Genomic DNA, 19,168 nt, shown 5'->3' on the forward strand with positions numbered 1-19,168 from the left:
CCCATTTATTCAATCTATCCAATCCCCACCGCAGGATTGCTTTGGGAGTAGAAAAAGTGGGGTTGCTTGAAAAGCAGCCCTTCCTACTCTCATCCCCTCGCCCCTGCTCCTCCAGCGCCCGATTTCTGATTTCCGGCTGGGGGGCCTCACGTGCGGGCCCTGCGCCTCAGGAATGCCCTCGTAGGCGTGTCCTCCGCCCGGGAGGAGGGAGAGGGAGAGGCGGGGGCCAGGTCGCAGCGGAGGCCCGGCGCCGCCACCCTCCGCCCCCGGCCCCCAGCGGCGGCTTCCGCAGCGTCGTCCGCAGCAGCCCGCGCCCCCGCGTGCTCGCTGCCCCGCGCGCCCGGCCCGGCGACCCTGCGCGTCGGAGCCGCGCCCCCGGGAGCCGCAGTGCCCAGTGGCCTGGGGCCGGCGCGGAGCGCGGGAGGCCGGCGGGGAGCGGCCTGGGGCCGGCGGGGAGCGGGCGCAGGTGAGCCCGCGCCATGGGGCAGGCGGGCTGCAAGGGGCTCTCCCAGTCGCTGCTGGACTACAAGACCGAGAAGTATGTCATCGCCAAGAACAAGAAGGTGGGCCTGCTTTACCGGCTGCTGCAGGTCTCCATCCTGACCTACCTGGTGGTGTGAGTTCTCCGGGGGCTTTCGGGGAGTGGGCGGGGGGGGGGGGGGGGGCTCTGGGCCGCAGCTGTGCCCTTCCGGGGCCCGGGAACTGGACGTGCGTTCCCTGTGCTTGGGAAGGGGCTCTTGGGTGTACGAGTGGGCAGGTCAAGGGGGAGCCCTCTGGTTCCCCACCGGCTCTGCGGGTGCTGAGCTGCGGGCAGGGACTTCAGCTTTCCTTCATTTATGAGGCTCTCGGTGGGCTGCTCCTTCCTTCCGGCCGAGCTCTGAGTGTTAGGGCCATCGAGGGGGGCAAAGGTGCAGGGGGGCTGGGCTCCAGCTGTTGCCCTGGGAGCCTCCCTGGTCCGTTGGCCTGGCGCAGGCCCGGGCACTGAGTGGGTTATTTATAATCACCGAGCTCATGTGCCAAGCTCCTGGCTGGGGCAACTCGTCAGCCTGGCGTGTCTCAGCACTCCCTTCTGTCAACTCACCCCACCCCTGGCTGGCTTCTCTGGTGTCCAGCTAGGGGTCCTGCTCAGAGGCCCACTACCCCGCTCCCAGCTGGACTGTCTGCCTCCCCTTTTCCCCCTCCCACCCTCAGGGGAGGGGGTAGCTCTTTGGAGTTGCTCAACCAGGCACTGTTCAGGCCCCCCCCCCCCATGCCAAAGAAGGGAGGGACAGGTGGAAGGAGGAAATGACACCAGATGAGTAGGAGGCTAATGTGCCTCTTTTACTGCCTCAGTAAATGCTGTTGAGTCCCTCCTATTTCCTGACTGGGCCCCCTGACCTCACTAGGAGGCCAATGCCCATGGAGCTTCATCCCTAAGGCACCTGAATGCCTCCCACCCCAGGGCCTTTGTACATGTCGGTCCTCAGCCAGGTGCGCCTTTACTCCTCTACTTGGTTAAAGCCCACTTGTCCTTCAGACCCAGGTTCTTGAATAACTCCTCTGATACATTCCGTAGGGATCGTTTGCTTGTCTGCCTCCCGTCCAGTGGGGGGGGACACCATGAAGGCAGGCAGGGCCTGGCATCACCTAACTGCTTAGGAAGTATGTGTGACATGAATGAATGAATGCGCGTTGTTCCTTGGGCATTTGCTGAATGTTTCTGTCCAGGCTGGGCCCAGTGTCCCTACTAAATGGCTGGTTGGCTCATTGTCACAACGCTCTCAGGTTTCCTTGGGGACAGGAGAGTCTAGGGCCTAGGATGTAGCAGGTCTGCCCCAGAGATGAAGAGAGTGGGCACATCTTGGTTGGCACCTGCTATACAAAGAACCCTTCCCGGCATGCTGGGAGGTGCGGGGCACCCCCTCCCACTCCTGCATGACCTCAGGCAGGCAGCTTCCTGCCCCCCCTGGACCCCGTTTGCCCAGCTTTCCCAAGGGGTTAACCTGGACGATCTCTAACCTTAACAGTAAACGTCAACGATAGGCTGCTTAGAGCCTATTTTGAGTTCTTCCGTGGCCCAGCACTCACTGTGCTAAACAATTTACATGTGCTATCTCATTAAAAAAAATTTTTTTTTGTGTTTCGACAAAATTTTAGATGTACAGAAAAGTGACAGGAATAGTACAAACTTTTTAAAACGTCCTTCACCTAGATTCCCCAGATGTTAACATTTTACTACATTTGTGTTGTCCTTTCCCCTTTCTTTCTCCACATACACATCATGTGTGTGTATATGCAATTTTTTCTGTTTAAGGTGAGTTGCAGGGGCGCCCGGGTGGCTCAGCCGGTTGAGCGTCTGGCTCTTTTTTTTTTTTTTTTTTAAAGATTTTATTTATTTATTTGACAGAGAGAGTTAGCGAGAGCAGGAACAGAAGCAGGGGGAGTGGGAGAGGGAGAAGCAGGCTTCCCGCCGAGCAGGGAGCCCGATGCGGAGCTCGATCCCAGGACCCTGGGATCATGACCTGAGCCGAAGGCAGACGCCTAACGGCTGAGCCACCCAGGTGCCCCGAGCGTCTGGCTCTTGATTTCGGCTCAGATCATGGTCTGCGGGTGTGAGATCTGATCATCGGGGAGTCTGCTTCTCTCGCTCTCCCTCTCCCTCTGCCCCCACTTGCACTCTCTCTCTGAAATAAATAAACAAATAAATAAATAAATAACTCTTTTTTAAAAAAGAGTAAGTTGCAGTCGTTATGCCCCTTTACTACTAAAGACTTCAGTGCGTATTTCTTAAAACCAAGGAATTCTCTTATTTAACCAAGTACAGCTATGAAAATTAGGTAATTAACACTGAAACAATATTATTTTCTAACCTATGGACCTCTTGTAAATTGCTCTAATAATTACATTTAATAGCAAAAAATATATATATATCTGAAATCCTGCCTTGCATTCATTCATTCATTTTGTCTTCTTAGTCTCCTTTAATCTGGAATTGTACCTGAGACTCTTTGTATTTCCTGACACTGATGTTTTTTGAAAAGTACAGGATTTTTATTTTATTACAACTTTTTAATTGAAGTATAATTCACCTAGCATGTAATTCACCATTTCAACTATTTAAAATTATACTATTCAGTAGTTTTTAGTACACTCATAATGTTGTACAACTATCACCACTGTCTTATTTCAGAACATTTCCATCACCCGAAAAAGAAACCCGTATCTATTAGCAGTCAGTCGGAATTCTCCCCTACCCCCATCCCTTGGCAACCACTAATGTACTTTCTGTCTCTATAGATTTACCTCTTCTGGACATTTCATATAAATCAAATCATACAACATGTGGTCTTTTTTTTGGTCTGGCTTCTTCACTTAACATAATGTTTTCAAGGTTTATCCATGCTATAGCGTGAATCAGTACTTCATTGCATTTATGGCTGAATAATACTCACATTTTGTTTATCCATTCATCTGTTGACAGACATTTGGACTGTTTCTACCTTTTTTTTTTTTTAAGATTTTATTTATTGATTTGAGAAAGAGACATAGCATGAGCGGGGGAGAGGCAGAGGGAGAGGCAGGCTTCCCGCCGAGCAAGGAACCCAATGTGGGACTCGATCCCAGCACCCTGGGATCATGACCTGAGCTGAAGGCAGACGCTTAACCGACTGAGCCACCCAGGTGCCCCTGTTTCCTGCTTTTTGGCTGTCACGAATAACATTACTAAGAACATTCATTACAAGTGTTTGTGTGGTTATATGTTTTCAGTTCTCTTGGGTATATATTTTGTCAGGAAGTTGCTGGGTCAACTACCAAGCTGTTTCCCACAGCAGCTGCACCATTTTACATTCCTATCAGCGAGTCCCAATTTCTCTGCATCCTCACCAGCACTTGTTATTTTCCTTTATATATTTTTTAATTACCGCCATCTTCTTCGGTGTGAAGTAGTATCTCATTGTGGTTCTGATTTTCTTTTCCTTGATGCCTAACGACATTGAGCGTCTTTTCATGGGCTTATTGGCCATCTGTTTATCTTCTTTGGAGAAGATGTCTACTCAAATCCTTGGCCCATTTTTAAATTGGGTTATTTGTCTTTTTCATTGCTGAGTTGTAAGAGTTCTTTATATATTCTGGGTACTAGACCCTGACCATGTGATTTGCAAATATTTTCTCCCATTCTGTGCATTATTTTTTCACTTTCTTGATAGTGTCCTTTGATGCACAAAAGTTTTTATTTATTTTTTGTTTTTTATTTTTTTTGTGCAGAAGTTTTTAATTTTGATGAAGTTCCACTTATCTGTTTTTTCTTTTATTGTGTGTGTTTGGGGTGTCACAGAATGTAGGATTTGTACTCTCATTTTGTAGAATGCCCCTTAGTTTGGATTTGTCTGCGGTCTGTCCGTGAATAGTTTCAGGTTATGTACCGTCTCCTTTAACTGTCCTCACACCCCTGGGGGGAGGTACTGTTACCCTGTGTTAACTCCCAGAGTTCATTGCCTCTCCCGAGGTCACATCCCCAGTGCATGCATGAGCAGGTTTTGGCCCAGCCTGGGCCATTTTCAGGGCCTCAGCCCCTGAGAGTAGCTGTCTCCCTGTTCTGGGATTGTTTGTCACCTCTGCTGCTTGCAGAACCAGGTTGTAGGCGGCGGTGGAGTTGTGACCCCTGCCCAGGAGCTGGTGGGAAAGGTGAAGCCCCTGGGGAAAATTCCCTGAGGACAGCAATGAGGCTGATGCGCACCTGCCGACCCTTTCCCCGCAGCTGGGTGTTCCTGGTGAAGAAGGGTTACCAAGACACTGACACCTCCCTGCAGAGCAGCATTGTCACCAAAGTCAAGGGTGTGACCTTCACCAACACATCGGAGCTCGGGGAGCGGCTCTGGGATGTTGCCGACTATGTCATCCCACCCCAGGTCTGAGTCCCACACAGCACTAGGGCCCGGGCTAGCAGGGCCTGGCTTGGCGGGGGGGTCACAGAGGAAGGTGCTCAGGTACCTAGGGACTCCCTTGGCCCAGGACAGCTGCCAGAGTTTGCAGATGGAGACCGTGCCCGGAGCCTTCCCTCCACACCGACCCCCTGCTCTCCTTGACTGTGCCATGAGACCAGTCCCTTCCCAATAAACCCCGAGCCTGTAGAAACCAAGTGGGGCCCCAAGAACGTTCAGGTCAGTGTGAGTCAGGTGGCCTGGCACAGAGCACTGCTTCCTTGTGTTAGCCACGGGCTGCCCTTGGGAATGGCTCCCTGGCCTGCTCACAACTGGCCTGGGCCAGGGCCTGGGCCACCCCGTCTGGGCCTCTTCTCCCAGATCTGGGCTTGGATCCTAGGGACTGAGGTCAGAGTAGGAATTCGTGGAGGGAGCAGTTTGGGATTGTGGGCCTGAAAGGGACCTATCAAAGGATGTCTGCTCAGAGACTTCAAAGTCAGTGGGCAGATGGGTAGGATCCACTGATTTTGTGGCCCCGTTGTCCTCAACACCCATGCAGAGACCCAACCCCTGCCAGGAAGCCCTGGGAAGGAGGGTCCCCAAGAGGGCAGGAGGATGTCCCTCAACTCCTCTCTGGCTCCTCAGGGAGAGAACGTCTTCTTCGTAGTCACCAACTTGATCGTGACCGCCAACCAGCGGCAGGAAACCTGTGCTGAGGTTTGATGTGGTGCAGAAAGCGGGGGAGGGGGTGGGAGAGCCTCCAGCGGTTGTTGGGTTCTACCCTTCTCCTGAAGCAGGGGTTTCTACCCCCTCCAAGTGCCCCAGGGGATATGTGTACCAGAGCACGCACCTGCAGTGTTTGGGGGAGAGAAGCAGGTTCTCAAAGGGTGTGTGGCCCCACTCAGGGGAACCCCTGTCCTAATTCCTGGGGTGGGACCTGGTTCTGAACTGGGGCCCCTGCAGGGAAGTTCCCCCACCCAGGTGCCCTTTCTTTCTGACAGAGCGAAAGCATTCCGGATGCCTGGTGCTACACAGACAGTGACTGTCCCCCTGGGGAGCCTGTTGTGGCTGGAAATGGTGAGGCCTGGAATGGCCACGGCTGGGAGCACAGTGGGGGATGGAGCCAGGAGGCTTCTAGCATCATCTCTGCCCCAATCCTACAGGAATAAAGACTGGCCGTTGCGTGCGGGTGGGCAGCATGCAGAGGGGCACCTGTGAGGTGTTCGCCTGGTGCCCTGTGGAGACAAAGCCCAGACCAGTGTGAGTGGCTCCGGCCTCGGGACCCGGAAGAGCTACTTGGGCAGTGAGTGGGTCTCAGCCTGATGGTGGAGACACCTCTACCCTGAGATCCTCTTTCCGAGGACACCCTACCAAGCCCTAGGACCACCCCAACATGAGCAAATGAATGCTTGGCCAAGGCTCCAGGGGCTGCAGGGAGCGGGCCGGCCCCAGCCCTGCCACAGTCCTGGGGGGACGTACAGGGGGAGGAGGGGCAGGGCCTCCTGGACAGGCTGTCCTGGCTTCGTTTTCAGGAAGCCACTGCTGGGCAAGGCTGAAGACTTCACCGTTTACATAAAGAACTTCATTCGTTTCCCCAAATTCAACTTCTCCAAGTACGTGGGACTTGGTGCCTGGGGATCTGCGTCCTTGTCACTGTGTGTGGGCCCGTGTGCATGGTGTGGAGGTGTGTGTGAATGAACCACCAGGTGACGCTGGAGCACCCCTTCCCCTTGCTGTGGGAGTGGGGTTCTGTCCTTGAATGCAGTAGGTTAGTGGGGTGTGCTGAGGGGGGAGTAGTCAGGACTTGAGTCGAGGCTAAAGTCAGGGACTCAGCCTGGGCCAGGTAAAGGCCCAGCGACTCCTGGGCCAGGCTGTCTCTGGCCTGGGAATGGCAAGTCTCAGCTTCATTTCACTGTCTGTTCGTGGCCTCCATCCAGGACCAATGTGCTGGACACCAATGACAGAGCTTTCCTGAAGTCCTGTCAGTTTGGCCCCAAGAACCCCTACTGCCCCATCTTCCGACTGGGGTCTGTGGTCAGCTGGACGGGGAGCAACTTCCAGGAGATAGCTGTGCAGGTGAGTGGCGTGCACTCAGGGCGCCGTGCCCGGGGGTCTGGGGGCCCAAGAGCTCTGGGTCTGGGCTCTGTCACGAAGAGGATGGTGAGTAGGGGGGACCTGTGGGGTGGGATGGACAAAGTCCCCTGCCCCAGGGACTCACTGTCTTCAGAATTAGCTATGACACACAGTCTGTCAGAACTCAGGCATCAGTGGGAGGCACGCTGAGCACCTGCTGTGGGTTCTCAGTCCTCGGGGCATCCGTTGAAACTGAGCCAGAGGGAACCCCATTGGCATATCCTGGCTCTCGTGTGAGGTGCCCATCCCTTTGTAGGTGCTCGCTCATGGAAGCATGAAACAGGAGGGTTCTGGGGTTGGGCGCTCTTGGCGATGTGCTTTCCTCAGCCACGCCAAAGGTGGGGCTAGGACCCTGGAACTTCCACCTTCTTCCTGGAAGGATGCTCCAGGGGGGCTGACCCTTGGCCTGAGTACTTTTCTCATCTTGTCCAGCTCCCTGTGAGGAGCTGGTCTGTGCCTTCTGTCCACTCCACAAAGTTCTGTGCACTGATTCTTGTCTCTTCTTCATCAGGGTGGTGTGATAGGAATTCAAATTGAATGGGATTGTGATCTTGATAAAGCTCCTTCTGAATGCAACCCTCACTATTCTTTTAGCCGTCTGGACAACAAATTTTCAGAAAACTCAATCTCCTCTGGGTACAACTTCAGGTAAGTGGGGCTAGACTTGCTGTCTTGTTACCCTGCCCACATTTTGTCCTCTTCTGGGTGCCAGCACTCTGACACCCCTTATTGGGGTGGATAGTAGAGTGGGAGGTATAGGGAGAAAGAGCTGAGGAGAGGTGAGGGATGGCAGGGGGGAGCATCGCTGGGAGAGGAGAGAAGTTTTTGTCACCCTGTGGGCTCACCAGGAAGCTGAGGCTTGGCTTCTTAACCAGGTCACCTCCCTCAGTGCTTTGGTGGCCCTGGGTTGGCCCAGCATATAGTGGGAAAGCCCTTGCCTCTTAGGGAATGTCTGTAAGGATTTCAAAGATCTGGATGAATCTTTACCGCAGTGTTGGCAAGAGGATCTATAACCTCCCCCAAGGCTGCTAAGAGCAGGGTCTTGGGGGGTGCTTACAAATCTCCAAAGCAGCCAAGTATGTGTTGCCAAGCAGGGAAGGTCTCCCCTAGGTTTGCCAAGTATTACCGAGACGCTGCTGGGGTGGAGTTCCGCACCCTGATGAAAGCCTATGGGATCCGCTTTGATGTGATGGTGAACGGCAAGGTGTGTGCAGCGTACGTCCCATCCTGAGGCTGGGCAGGCCCGGGGCGGGGCATGTTGGAGTCCCTGGAAGCCTGCTGTCCACCCGTCCCATGTTCACCCTGCTTTGTTTCTCTGTGCTACAGGCAGGGAAGTTCAGCCTCATCCCCACAGTCGTCAACATTGGCTCTGGCGTGGCGCTCATGGGTGCTGTGAGTACTGCTCCCCCTTCACCTTTACCCTCTGAGCACTGGCCTGGGGGTGGGGGGGACCGCTCGGGAGGTGCCGTTCTGATGCTGCAGAAAGAACAAGAGCGGGCGAGGTCGGTGGGATGCAGGTCAGGCTTTCTGGGACCTGACACCTGGCAGCAGCCCCCAGGTGGCAGTGACAGCCCGAGTTTCTGTTTCCAGAGCCAGAGAGCCATCTGCCTGGCGCTCTGGCGCTGGGGGCGGGGCTGGGCTTCTCTGGGATCCAGGGTCAGTCCCTGAACTTCCGAAGGCTCATCTGTGCTGCTGCTGAGAAGAGACGGGACCCAGCTATCTGCAGGGTTTCTCAGCTGTCCCTGTGGACGTTTTGGGCCAGAGAATTCTTTTTTGTGTGGGGCCCTCTGTGTCCTCCAGGACGTTTAACAACATGGCGCTGGGCACCTCTACTCACTAGAAGCCTGCACTGCCTTCTTCCCCAGCCAAAAACGTCTCCAGAAATTGCCTGTCTCCTGGGGAGCAAAAACAAAGCCGGGTGAACATGGGACAGGTGGACAGCAGGCTTCCAGGGACTCCCAACATGCCCCCCGGGCCTGCCCAGCCTCAGGATGGGACGTACACCGCACACACCCCCGTTGAAAGGCACAGGGCTCACAGATGAGCGCAGGGAAGTCAGGCTGCAGGCCTCCCTCAGATCTGTCCCTTCAGCTGAGCCCAGGGGGCTCACCGGACAGGAAGTACTTGCTGGAGGGTAGGCAAAGGTTTCCTCCGAATCTCTTGTCGTGCCCCCTTGTTCTTCTGGAAGTTTTCTTAAAGACGTGGGAGCTGTCAGTGGCTCGTGCCCCTCCCGGCAAGCTCCTTGCCAGGGTTTCCGGCAGCCTCGTCCTCTCTGCCCTGTTGGAGGCTTCCGGCAGGACCTGGGGTGGACTTTTTATGAAGACTAGGGGGACAGGATGCAACAAGGCCATATTCTCCTGAGAGGTGGTGCATGAAAGTGAGCTCCAAATGAGTCCTCTTTCCCGCAAACCAGCATTGTTAGGGAGCCCTGCACGTGTGCTTCTGTGACTTTCTTAGAGCTGGGCCTCTGTCAGTCATGACTTCCTCCTGCTGTGGGTAAGTCAGACACAGGGCCTGGGGTCCGTACCTGTGAAATAAAGAAAACAGGGTGTGGTGTGGATGCGGGTTGGGTGGAGGAATGTTCTCTGTGCAACAAGGAAGTGATAAGTAACATTTGGGCACCTCGGTGGGGAGCAGGGGGAGAGCCGTGAAGTACCCAGAGTCAGAGGCCTGGGTTCACCTATGAGCCCGTCCCTCAGCCCCCAAACCCCCTTACCCACTCCTCAGCCCTGCAGGACACACCCCTCCCCGCGGGGCTGTGGGCGGAGGGGCCCTCTGTGATTTGCCCCATGCACTCTGGTCCAAGGCTCCTGTGAACGGCTGTTGGTGGGTCCCAGCTGGGTCCATCTTTCCTTGACCACCCCTGTCGGCCTTGTTCTTTAGGTCCCCTCCAACCCATCTCTCAAAGTGACTACGGGACCAACCCACCTTTCTAATACATCCTGCCCCTATGCAAGGCCCTTCAGTGTCTTCCCCTAAGGGCTTAGGACCGAGGCCTCAAAGGCATTGTAAGAAAATTGACCAAGCTGGTCCCCATCCCACCTCTCCGGAAGTGTCTCTCACTTTTGCAACACAGGCCCTGTGGAATGTCCTTTGCTACCTGGGCAATGCCCTTCCTGGGCTGGCTGGCTTTTTCTTTTCTTTTCTTTTTTTTCTTTCCTTTTCTTTTGTCTGTTCTTTTCCTTTCCTTTTTTTGTGTATAAATTCCATTCAACCCTCAAGACTCAGCCCAGATATCCATCCCCAGGCTGAGTAAAGTCCTGTCTTCTCTCTGCTTCCTTGCTCCTGTCCGCATCATAGGATATGTCACTGTCATAATTTACATGCTTGTCTCCTGCACCAGAGGGACAGTCCCTACAGGGTCTCATTGTCTTAATCCTCCTGCACCCCAGTGCAGTGCGTGGCACATGGTGAGTGCTCAGCAGACATTCACTGAAGACACGATTGAGGGGGGTCAGGGTAGTGAGGGGTGCTTGGCTTGATAGGGCAGATGGGCCCCAGGCTAACTTTGGCTCCACCGTGAACCAGCTTCGTGGCCTTTGACAAAGGTGCCTCCTGCTGAGCCCAGTTTCCTCACCTGTTAATTGGGGCACAATGATGCCCCTTAGGGGCTGGTGCAAGATCAGATGGGGGGATGTCCTATGTGTCAAGTGGCAGGCCGCTTTCTGGAAGTCTAGGATTCTGAGTCAGGAACCCCAACTCTTTTGCTGCAGGGGGCTTTCTTCTGTGACCTGGTACTTATCTACTTCATCAAGAAGAGCCACTTTTACCGACATAAGAAGTACGAGGAAGTGAGGTCAGTGATGCTTCCCCAGCAGTGTGAGGGGACCCTTGAGGAGCCCCCTTGACCAGCCTTCCCATTCCCGGACTAGAAACTTTACCCTGGTTGGCTGGTGGTGCTTGGGGTGTGGAGGGAGGCAGGGCTGCACCGTTGGGAGCCCCCCTAGAAGGGCGGCGGAAGGTGGGATGTTTGGAGAACCTGCTTTACAGAACTGGATCCTGCCCCATAGCAGCCGCAGAAAACAAGGCCTGCCTAGGACGGGCAGGAGACTTGGTGTCCCAGCCTGACTCTGCCACTGTCTGCCATGTGACTTCACACAAGTCCCCCCAGGCTTCCTTGGGCCTCAGTTTCCCTCTCTGTGAGCCTTTGAGCACTTAAATTTTAGGATTCTTGGACATGGTAGTCCTGGTGGACTGGGGTTAAGGGAAGCTGGAGTGGTAAGGGAAGAAAAAGATGGATTTCTTGTTTTTTACTGCGGGGTTCTATTTCCAGGCTCTTTTGGGCCCTGAGCTTGGTGGTGTGTTATGTGCGTATTCATAGCAGTAGAACACAGTGTAAGTGGGAAATCCTGAGGTCTGCGGGCAGATTGGAAAGGGAAAGAGGCTCTGGCCCAGCCGTTCTGGAGGGGCTGGGATCAGAAGGGGGATTGCAGATGGTGGACTCCGGATGGGCACCTGGGCACTCCCTTGTGCCCACCACAACGCATCATTCCCCGGACTGAACCGGCCCTGAGGCAGGCTGAGCCCTTAACCCTGACCCTGACGGAGCCCTCATTGCTCCCTCATGGCTGGAGGGAGAGGGGTGCCCCCCTTGCCCCCGCTGGGCTCTGTAGGCCAGGGTTACCTGGGTCCTGTCCTGCCCAGAATCCTCCGGGTTCTCCCGGGGCTTGCAGAGCCCTCGCAGCAGGGCAGGACCCCAGAGGCAGAGGAGGCCGGGCAGCCTGAGGCGCATCTCGGAGGCGGCGGCCGGAAGGGGAAAGGCTGTGCAGGCCAGCAGCGCCTCCAGCCCCCCAGGTGAGGGGCAGCGGGGCAGAGGACCCTGGGATGAGCCTTGCAGAGACGGCGTGGGCCTCTCCTCTCCTGCCTGCTCCAGGGCGACCTGGCTACGAAGCAGGACGTCCAGGATCCAGGAGAGCCCACCCACGCTGGACTGTGTGGAGAGGAGGCGCTTTAGCCTGGTATTCCCTCCATGCCCCCAAGTGACCACAAGGCCGCCCGCTTACTGTGCGCTCCCGGCACCACCATTCCCTCAGGCTTACTCTGCTGCCACTTCTCCGAGCTCTTTGTATGTATGAACTCGTTCCGGCAACTTATTGGGGGGCACACTAACTGTCCCTCTTCTAACGAGGAAACGGAGGCAAGGAAGGTTAAGTAACTTGCTCAAGTCCCAGCTAATACGTGGCAGAGCTGGGATTCGAACACAGGCAGTAAGTCTCTGGGATCCAGTTCTTCTCCATCAGGCTTTTCTGCCTCGTCAAGCCCCCAGTTCTGCTGCCCCCCATCAGATGCTTTCCTTGCCTGTTGCTGTGGGGGCTCTCGGTGCCCTCCGGGCACCACCACAGTGGCAGCTGCTCACTACGGCCCCAGAGACCCCAACCTGAGCATCCGCATGCGGCTGGGCTATGGCCGGGGGGCTCCGCCGGGTGGCCCCTCTCTGGATGTGCTGCGGGTGGGCTCTGCCTTTAGGGCGGCCGTCCCTGTTCTCAGGGTTCCCGATTGTCCTCTGTGTGCCCCCCCCCCCATCCACACACAGGTCTGGCCACCTGGGGAACGGAGAGGTGAATGTGGATCAGCTACAGAACCTGCAGACGGACGCATAGCCAGAGGTGGCGGCTGAGAGCAGATCTGGTGAAGATGGTGGGGCCGAACCACCTGCAGCTCTGAACTGAGCAGTGTCGTGTGTTTGCCTGGGATCCCGCTGCGGGCTTTGTGCTGGGTGTGCTGTGTGCGTGGCTGTGGCGGGGGCAGGGGGGCCTCCTAGCGGCCGGCGTGGCTCTGAGCTGCAAGAGGAGGCCTTGGAGAGCCAAGTGGGGGAAGGCCGCGGGCCTGGGTGGTACTAGAGTGTTTTCATTTTTCTGAGAACCTGGTTCGTTCATTCATTCATTCGTTCATTCACACGATACACGTTATTTGCTGTGGGCTGTGCCCCATCCAAGAGATGCTTAAATGAGACGCTGACCTGGTCCTCGGGGGCGGGGGCGGGGGCGGGGAGAGCACACGTGTAATTCCCTCCAGAGCCGGCAGACGTCACAGCCAGCCTCGGCCGGCCTGGCCTTCCTCCAGCCTCTAGCTCAGACTTCCACAATCCCTGTTGAGACCCCTGGCTCTTCAGAGAAAGACTTTGGCCAACATCCATGGGGACATCTGGCCTTGCCCTCAGGGATAAAAAAGGTGGCCCAGGAGGCCACGAGGAAAGGAATGGACCTGTGAGGAGGCAGCTGGCCCTTGCGGGGAGATGCAGCCCCGAGGGCTCCCAGCTAAGGTGGGGAAGGGGAGGCAGGGAGGCCTCTGCTCCAGTCTGCCAGCCCAGTATCAGGAGGCCTCGGGCATAGCGTCTCACCCAAACGGGAGATCGTGTGCCTCTGTCTGTCTCTCGCAGTTCTGTGCAGCTGGGTGACTCTGCCTGGCCCCCCCTCCCTTTCTCCTCAAAGGCTGGGTCTGAAGGGCTGGTGACTACACTAGGTGGCGCTCACGTGGCAGGTGGAAGCAGTTGTTACTAGGGAGGCCCTCGCCCCTCACCCCTCACCCCAGCCTCTCCTTCCTCGCCCCACTCCATCCCACCCCAACCCTGCAGAACGGTGCTGCTTCCCCCCTACTGGCTGTAGAGACTCTCTTCAAGTGTGGCCCAGCGGCCTCCCCGGGAGCGTGTTGGAAATAGCAGTCAAGGGCCCCTCCCTTGTCCTACATCAGAACCTGTGTTTCAGGAAGATTCCTAGGTGATCCGTGTGAACATTGCTGCTTGAGAGCACGGGTTAAGGAGATCTGCCAAGCCTGGTGCCCAGGGAGGAGAAGGCCCGCTTTGACAGGTGATGCCAATGTCTAGGTCAGACTTACACATAGTGTACTTTGAGAGCAAGAGGATTCCCCACCCCCACCCCCAGGAAAGTGGCAAGCTCAGTGTATTTAAATTAAAATATTTTGACTAGATAATACTTCTATGATTCAAAAACTAAAAGGTACAAAAGATGACAGTGAAGAGCTCCCTTCCCACCCCTGTTCCCGAGGCAGCCTGTGTTACCCATTTCGAGAAGCTCTCCTGTTTCGCTGAGCATCTACTTGGTTACTTGTCCCCTCACTCAGGAACTCTTCCTGATGCCTGCAACATTAGGCCAAGTGTCCTCTGTCAGAAAGGGACACGATGGGGGACACTTAAGTACTGGGCTGGGGAGTCGGCTAGCTCACTTCTCCCTCTCCCAGCGTCTGAGGAGTCCCTGTGTAAAGCCGAGAGGAGAGACCTAGAACTCATCACTCACTGCTGTCTGATTGCTCAGTAGCAAAGGCCCCGGTGCTGCCTCTGGCCCAGCAAGCCCGGTGCTTTGTTCGCACACCTACCGGGACGCTAGGGAGCGTCCTCTTTGGAAGTGCGCTCTCTGGGCCTCCGCCAAGTCAGAAGGGTTTGGTTCTCTGCACGCACAGGAGGCGGGAAGCATCCTTCCACTGAAGCCTTTGGAGAGGGTCAGAGGGACTTGCAAGAAGGCTGTGCCCCTGGGGCCAAGAAGCATGGTCCCCCAAACAGGAAGCTTGCTCCTTGTCGAGTAACCTGTCAACAAGCCCACTTGCTCTCTGAATGGAAAGTGAAAAATCCGGGTGATCCACTATGGTGTTCACTTCCTCACTAAGGCAAACCCTAGGGTTTGATAATCTAGCGTGGTACTTTCACGTTCGGGAGGAAGTAAAAAGGGCAGGTGCCTTGGCTGCTAGGAGTCAGTCTGGTTTGTGTGAGCCCATTTTTAGAATTGCTTGGCAGCGGCCACGTAAATCAGGGAAAGTTATACTATTGGTCTTACCCTGGGATCAGAATGGCTCCCTACAGTACTCATTCAATCGGTAAATATTTATTGGGTACGTATTGTCCGGTGCTGGACTAGATATGGGGACACAGTTGTGAGAAACACAGAAACTGTCCCTGTCCAAGTGCGTACAGTCTCGGAGGAGGTGAACCTTAGTGGTCACGCCTATGACCACAAACTGCATTTTCAGTAAGGGGTAGCCAGAGGTTTCCCCAAGGAAGTGACATGTAAGCTGAAACCTGAAAGCGGTCTAGGCCATGGGGAAACATTCCAGGTAAGGGAAGCACATGTGTAAAATGAACACCTTGACATGAGAAGGAGTAACTGAGGAACTGGATGGAGACAGTGTGACTGAATCTGATTTTATGAGGCTTTCCTTCCATCCACTGACTTTAATTTTAAGGGTTGCCATTCAGCTTCAGTGTCACAGAGGACTTAGCTTCCAGTCCAGCCAAGCTTTCCAGGTGGCCTCCCCTACACATCCTGGGTCCCGGGCTCAGAAAAGCCAGTGACCCCAGTCCAGCTTCTGGATAGTGTTGCATACTGCCAGTTTCCTTGCTTTTGCACAGCCCCCCTCTTTTTTGTGTGTGTGTGCATAATCTCGGTGCATGAGTGGGAGGCTCCTGAATCTTACAGAAACTGGCTTTGAAATGGGAAGTGAAGTGGGAACCTAAGCCCCACTTGGGAAGGCTCCTTCCCTTCAGGGTACCAGTTGCCTCCTCAGGAAGATGAGCATATCAGCCTCTCCAGAGCTCCTTTCCATGCTATTACAGGATCACCTGAACCATCTATGCCTACCCTCAGGCCCTGGCCTAAAGCCATCCACCTGGTATTTTCCTCATGATTAAGTCCATGCCTTGGGAGTGCCATGATGCTGGCCAATGGGATCTGTAAACTGGGTGCTACTATCAAGGGGACCAGCCATGAGAGAGCGAAGTGTCCTCACCAGGGCTGACCAGTCATGGCTGCCTTCTTGCCCCCACCACCCCATCAGTTCTTCTCAGTGCTGTAAAGGGGGAACAGGACTTCCTTCAGGTATCTGAGCACCCCAGCTAAGGACTACAGTGCTCTGCAGAGTCCCTAAATCACCCCACTTGGAATGGCATCTTGCATGTCTGAAAAAGGGCTCCACTTGATTACAATCCACCCACCTAAGTGATGCAACTTTCCTCAGAGCATACTCTCCAGTGGACCCTAGAGTACTGTCTCTTCAAAAGGCACACCTTTCTCCCGGCTGTTTGTTTTCCCTTAGGCCAGTGCACAGAATTAAAGGAGGAAAGATGGCAGCCATTGTCTGGGACCTGCCCTATAAACGTATTCTGATATTTTTATTTGGTTATAAAACAATAAAAGGTTTTAACTTTAAATGTATCTTAATTCTTTTCCCCCCTTCATACCTTCTTGGTCACCCTGTGTTTTAGAGGAAAATGTAAGGAGACAGTGAGACCAAAAGAGGCAGACACAGGAACAATCAGTGAGCAATAGATTATGTTCCCTATTATCTTGCAAAGAAATTCAAATGGAAGTAAGGAAACTCTAAATGAGCAAACATTAAAAGGCTAGGAAGGCACCATAAAACTGGTACTTTTTCATTCAATGAGTGTTATCAGATAAAACTCTGGAAAGCATTTGGAATCAAGTTTTTACCTTGTTTTAGGAGTTTATTGTTCCCTCAAAATGATATAAAGACAGTCTCTGCAATATTTTTTAAAATAGTGAACATTTCAAACAACCTTACTGCCTAGTGATAGAGAAATGGTTAAGTAAATCAGCTCACTTATTTCGCACTACCCCCCCCATCCAGTAGGACTGCCTCTTTACTCCACATCAGGAATGAACTTTCCCTTTCCACGGAGAGAAAAGCCCTGAGAGGACAGGGAGGTTGAGAAGGGTGAGTATGCAAACCATGCTTGTGAGCCTCTTCAGTGGTGTCCTGAGAAAGGGTTTGGAGGTCACTGGGTGAGGGAGGCAAAACTGTGGCCTCACCTGTTTCTTCCCTTCGTGTGCAAGCATGTGGTCCAGAACCCCAAAGCCTTCAGGAGGTCTGAGTCCCAGATCCATCTCTGTTATTGGCCATGGGCCACATACTGTTTGTAAAAGGGGACTTGGATTCAAGCTCAGATCCTCTTCTGATCTGAAACGGATTCTTTTGAAAAAATCCATATGTGATCACATCACTTCTGGCTAAAACTTCCAAAAGGCTTCCCCCAATTGCTCTAAGGATTAAGGCCAAAATCTCCACTATAGCCTTCCATGATCTGGTCCAACTACTGGTCCTGGCCTCTTCTCCAACTCTCCATATACAGGCCAAACTCCTTCCTACCCAGTGGTCCTCACACATGTGCTTTCTTGAAAGTAGCCCCTTCTTCATACTTGTTATTCAACTTTGAGGTCTCAGATGGAATTTCCTCAAAGAAGACTTTTTTTTAAAGATTTATTTTGAGAGAGAGATCATGAGCACACGCGCTAGGGAGGGGGGCAGAGAGGGAGAGAAGCAGACTCCCTGCTGAGCTCATAGCCTAAGGCAGGCTCCATCCCAAGGCTCCCTCCCCCCCCCCCCCCACCCCCCCACCGCCCCCCCCCCCCCGCGCCCCCCCCCCCCCCCCCCCCCAAGATCATGACCTGAGCCGAAATCGAGTCAGACACCTAACCAACTAGGTAATAGGTAATACTGGTCTTCCCAGTTAGACTACAAATTCCATGAGCAACATGTTCACTACTATGACTCTAATGCAATATGTATTTCTCAAATGTATGTACTTTATTCTAAGATACCCTCTGACAAGCAGGGATCACGGGTTAGCACATAGACAGAAGCATTACACTACACTCTCAACAAGCCCAAAGTTTAGCTTAAATGTCTTCTATTTAATCTCCATTAGACATATTCTAGAAAAAAGCTTGAATGTATTTAAAACAGAAATGACAGCTAGCTGTAACTAGAGGAAATGGAACTGAAATTCACACCTGAAAGCGGTGGTTACTGAGAGGGGCGGCTGGCATCTGAAAAGGTACACTCAGCCAGTACAGCAAGAGCTATTAAAGACCTGTATTTCAAACTTGGCTCTCTTTCTAGCTGGGCCTCTTACGGCACAGGTATATTTAACCTGAGCCTCAGATTCATCAATGAGGGATAATAATTCTATCGACCCCATGAGGATATTGCTAGAATTAAATGAGGTAACGGGTGTAAAAGGTACAAGGCACAATGCCTGGCATATAGGAAATGCTTAATATTAACTGTTACTAGTTCTTAAGATGTTAACAGTAAGTTCTCTTTACTTGGGCCCTACTGGCCCTCTCTGGATGGCCTCCGTGTAAATGCAAGGAAATTACAGAAGGCTAAGACCCAGCCCCAGCTCTCTAGGAGTCAAAACTTGGCGTCTTGCACCACGGCAGACATGGGGTATGAGCGAAGGTACGAAAATACTCCACGAAGTGTCTCACGCTTCATTTAATCTGAAGAATATTACAGGCTCTTCGTCTTCAGATATAAATTATAACGTTACAGAACAAGCAGCGAATTCAACAATTTAAAAACTAAGTTTACACGGTGTTAATTTCTGGCGACAGTCCTCCCCATCTGTTTTTTTAAAAAAAGTCATCCCTGCCCCCATTCAGTAGACGTGCACCATGCCATAGAGGAACGTCCAGAACAGGACGTAGGTGAAGAGGCCTCCGATGAGACCTCCTGTGAAGAGGGGTCTTCGTGATTTAAAGTATTTGTTCCACCTCCTTCCCGCTTTGAGAATTAAGAGCAGGGAGAGCAGGATGGAGGCAAGCAGGTAGAAGATGAAGCCGTAGAGGCCGGTGAGGCCGAGGATGCCGGCCGTGGCCCCCGACAGCGCTGACACTGAGGTCCGGCAGTAATCCAGGACGGCGGCGTTGCCTCGCACAGCTGCCTCGCTGATGAACGGCGGCCCTTCCCGCTTGGCCACCACAGCGGCCATCGCACTCGCCCGGGCTCAGCCTCTGTCTTTTCGCGGAGCTGCGGAGAAAACCAAGTTGCAAGTGGCCCGCGGAGCCTGGCGAGTTACGTTAACGCCGCCCCTCCCCCCGGGACTTCCAACACCTCACACCACTCCTGCTTCTCGGACCTTCAAAAGACGCAGAGGAGGCCGAGGGCTCGGGCCGGCCCACCCAGGCTCACCCAGTTACCTGCAACACGGCGGCGGACACAGACACTTGGCGTCCCGTCAGACGGCCAGCGGCAAAGAGCCTCCCGGCGCCATCTTGCGCTGGAGGTTGCTGGGAGGACCCACGCTGCGCATGCGCCAAAACCTCGCTCCCGCCCCCTGACGCGGGCGCCCACCCCCTCCCCGCCTTTCTACGCTCGCACGGGGA

At 54.0% G+C, this 19,168-nt stretch overlaps 2 protein-coding genes across 5 annotated transcripts; one reads left to right on the forward strand and one right to left on the reverse strand.

Moving 5' to 3' along the window:
* The first annotated feature begins 436 nt into the window (after positions 1-436).
* Positions 437-16,142, forward strand: P2RX5 (purinergic receptor P2X 5). Of its 4 annotated transcripts, none has more exons than XM_032399079.1 (12): positions 439-616; positions 4,739-4,889; positions 5,547-5,618; positions 5,903-5,978; positions 6,065-6,161; positions 6,434-6,514; positions 6,839-6,977; positions 7,546-7,682; positions 8,145-8,238; positions 8,361-8,426; positions 10,748-10,830; positions 12,568-16,142. In XM_032399079.1, the coding sequence occupies exons 1-12, from the start codon at positions 480-482 to the stop codon at positions 12,632-12,634; spliced, it is 1,200 nt and encodes a 399-aa protein (XP_032254970.1). In that variant the 5' UTR covers positions 439-479; the 3' UTR covers positions 12,635-16,142. The 4 variants fall into 4 exon arrangements, with proteins under 4 accessions (XP_032254973.1, XP_032254972.1, XP_032254970.1 ...); XM_032399080.1 differs by having other exon boundaries at positions 451-563; XM_032399082.1 differs by lacking the exon at positions 8,145-8,238 and having other exon boundaries at positions 437-616; positions 7,629-7,682.
* Positions 16,143-18,262: 2,120 nt separating this feature from the next.
* Positions 18,263-19,122, reverse strand: EMC6 (ER membrane protein complex subunit 6). Its single transcript, XM_032399076.1, has 2 exons — positions 18,983-19,122; positions 18,263-18,812 (listed from the first exon to the last, which is right to left on the reverse strand). The coding sequence occupies exon 2, from the start codon at positions 18,772-18,774 to the stop codon at positions 18,442-18,444; it is 333 nt and encodes a 110-aa protein (XP_032254967.1). The 5' UTR covers positions 18,775-18,812; positions 18,983-19,122; the 3' UTR covers positions 18,263-18,441.
* Between the last annotated feature and the right edge of the window lie 46 nt (positions 19,123-19,168).

The sequence above is a fragment of the Phoca vitulina genome, unplaced genomic scaffold, assembly GCF_004348235.1.
Source record: "Phoca vitulina isolate PV1807 unplaced genomic scaffold, GSC_HSeal_1.0 scaffold128, whole genome shotgun sequence".
NCBI lineage: Eukaryota > Metazoa > Chordata > Mammalia > Carnivora > Phocidae > Phoca > Phoca vitulina.

Excerpts from the sequence above, each read along its gene's own strand:
- P2RX5 (XM_032399079.1), top strand. The coding sequence starts at position 480 with ATGGGGCAGGCGGGCTGCAAGGGGCTCTCCCAGTCGCTGCTGGACTAC. Across the intron at positions 6,515-6,838 it reads CCCAAATTCAACTTCTCCAA|GACCAATGTGCTGGACACCA; the intron begins GTACGTGGGACT and ends GCCTCCATCCAG. Across the intron at positions 10,831-12,567 it reads AAGAAGTACGAGGAAGTGAG|GTCTGGCCACCTGGGGAACG; the intron begins GTCAGTGATGCT and ends ATCCACACACAG.
- EMC6 (XM_032399076.1), bottom strand. The coding sequence starts at position 18,774 with ATGGCCGCTGTGGTGGCCAAGCGGGAAGGGCCGCCGTTCATCAGCGAG.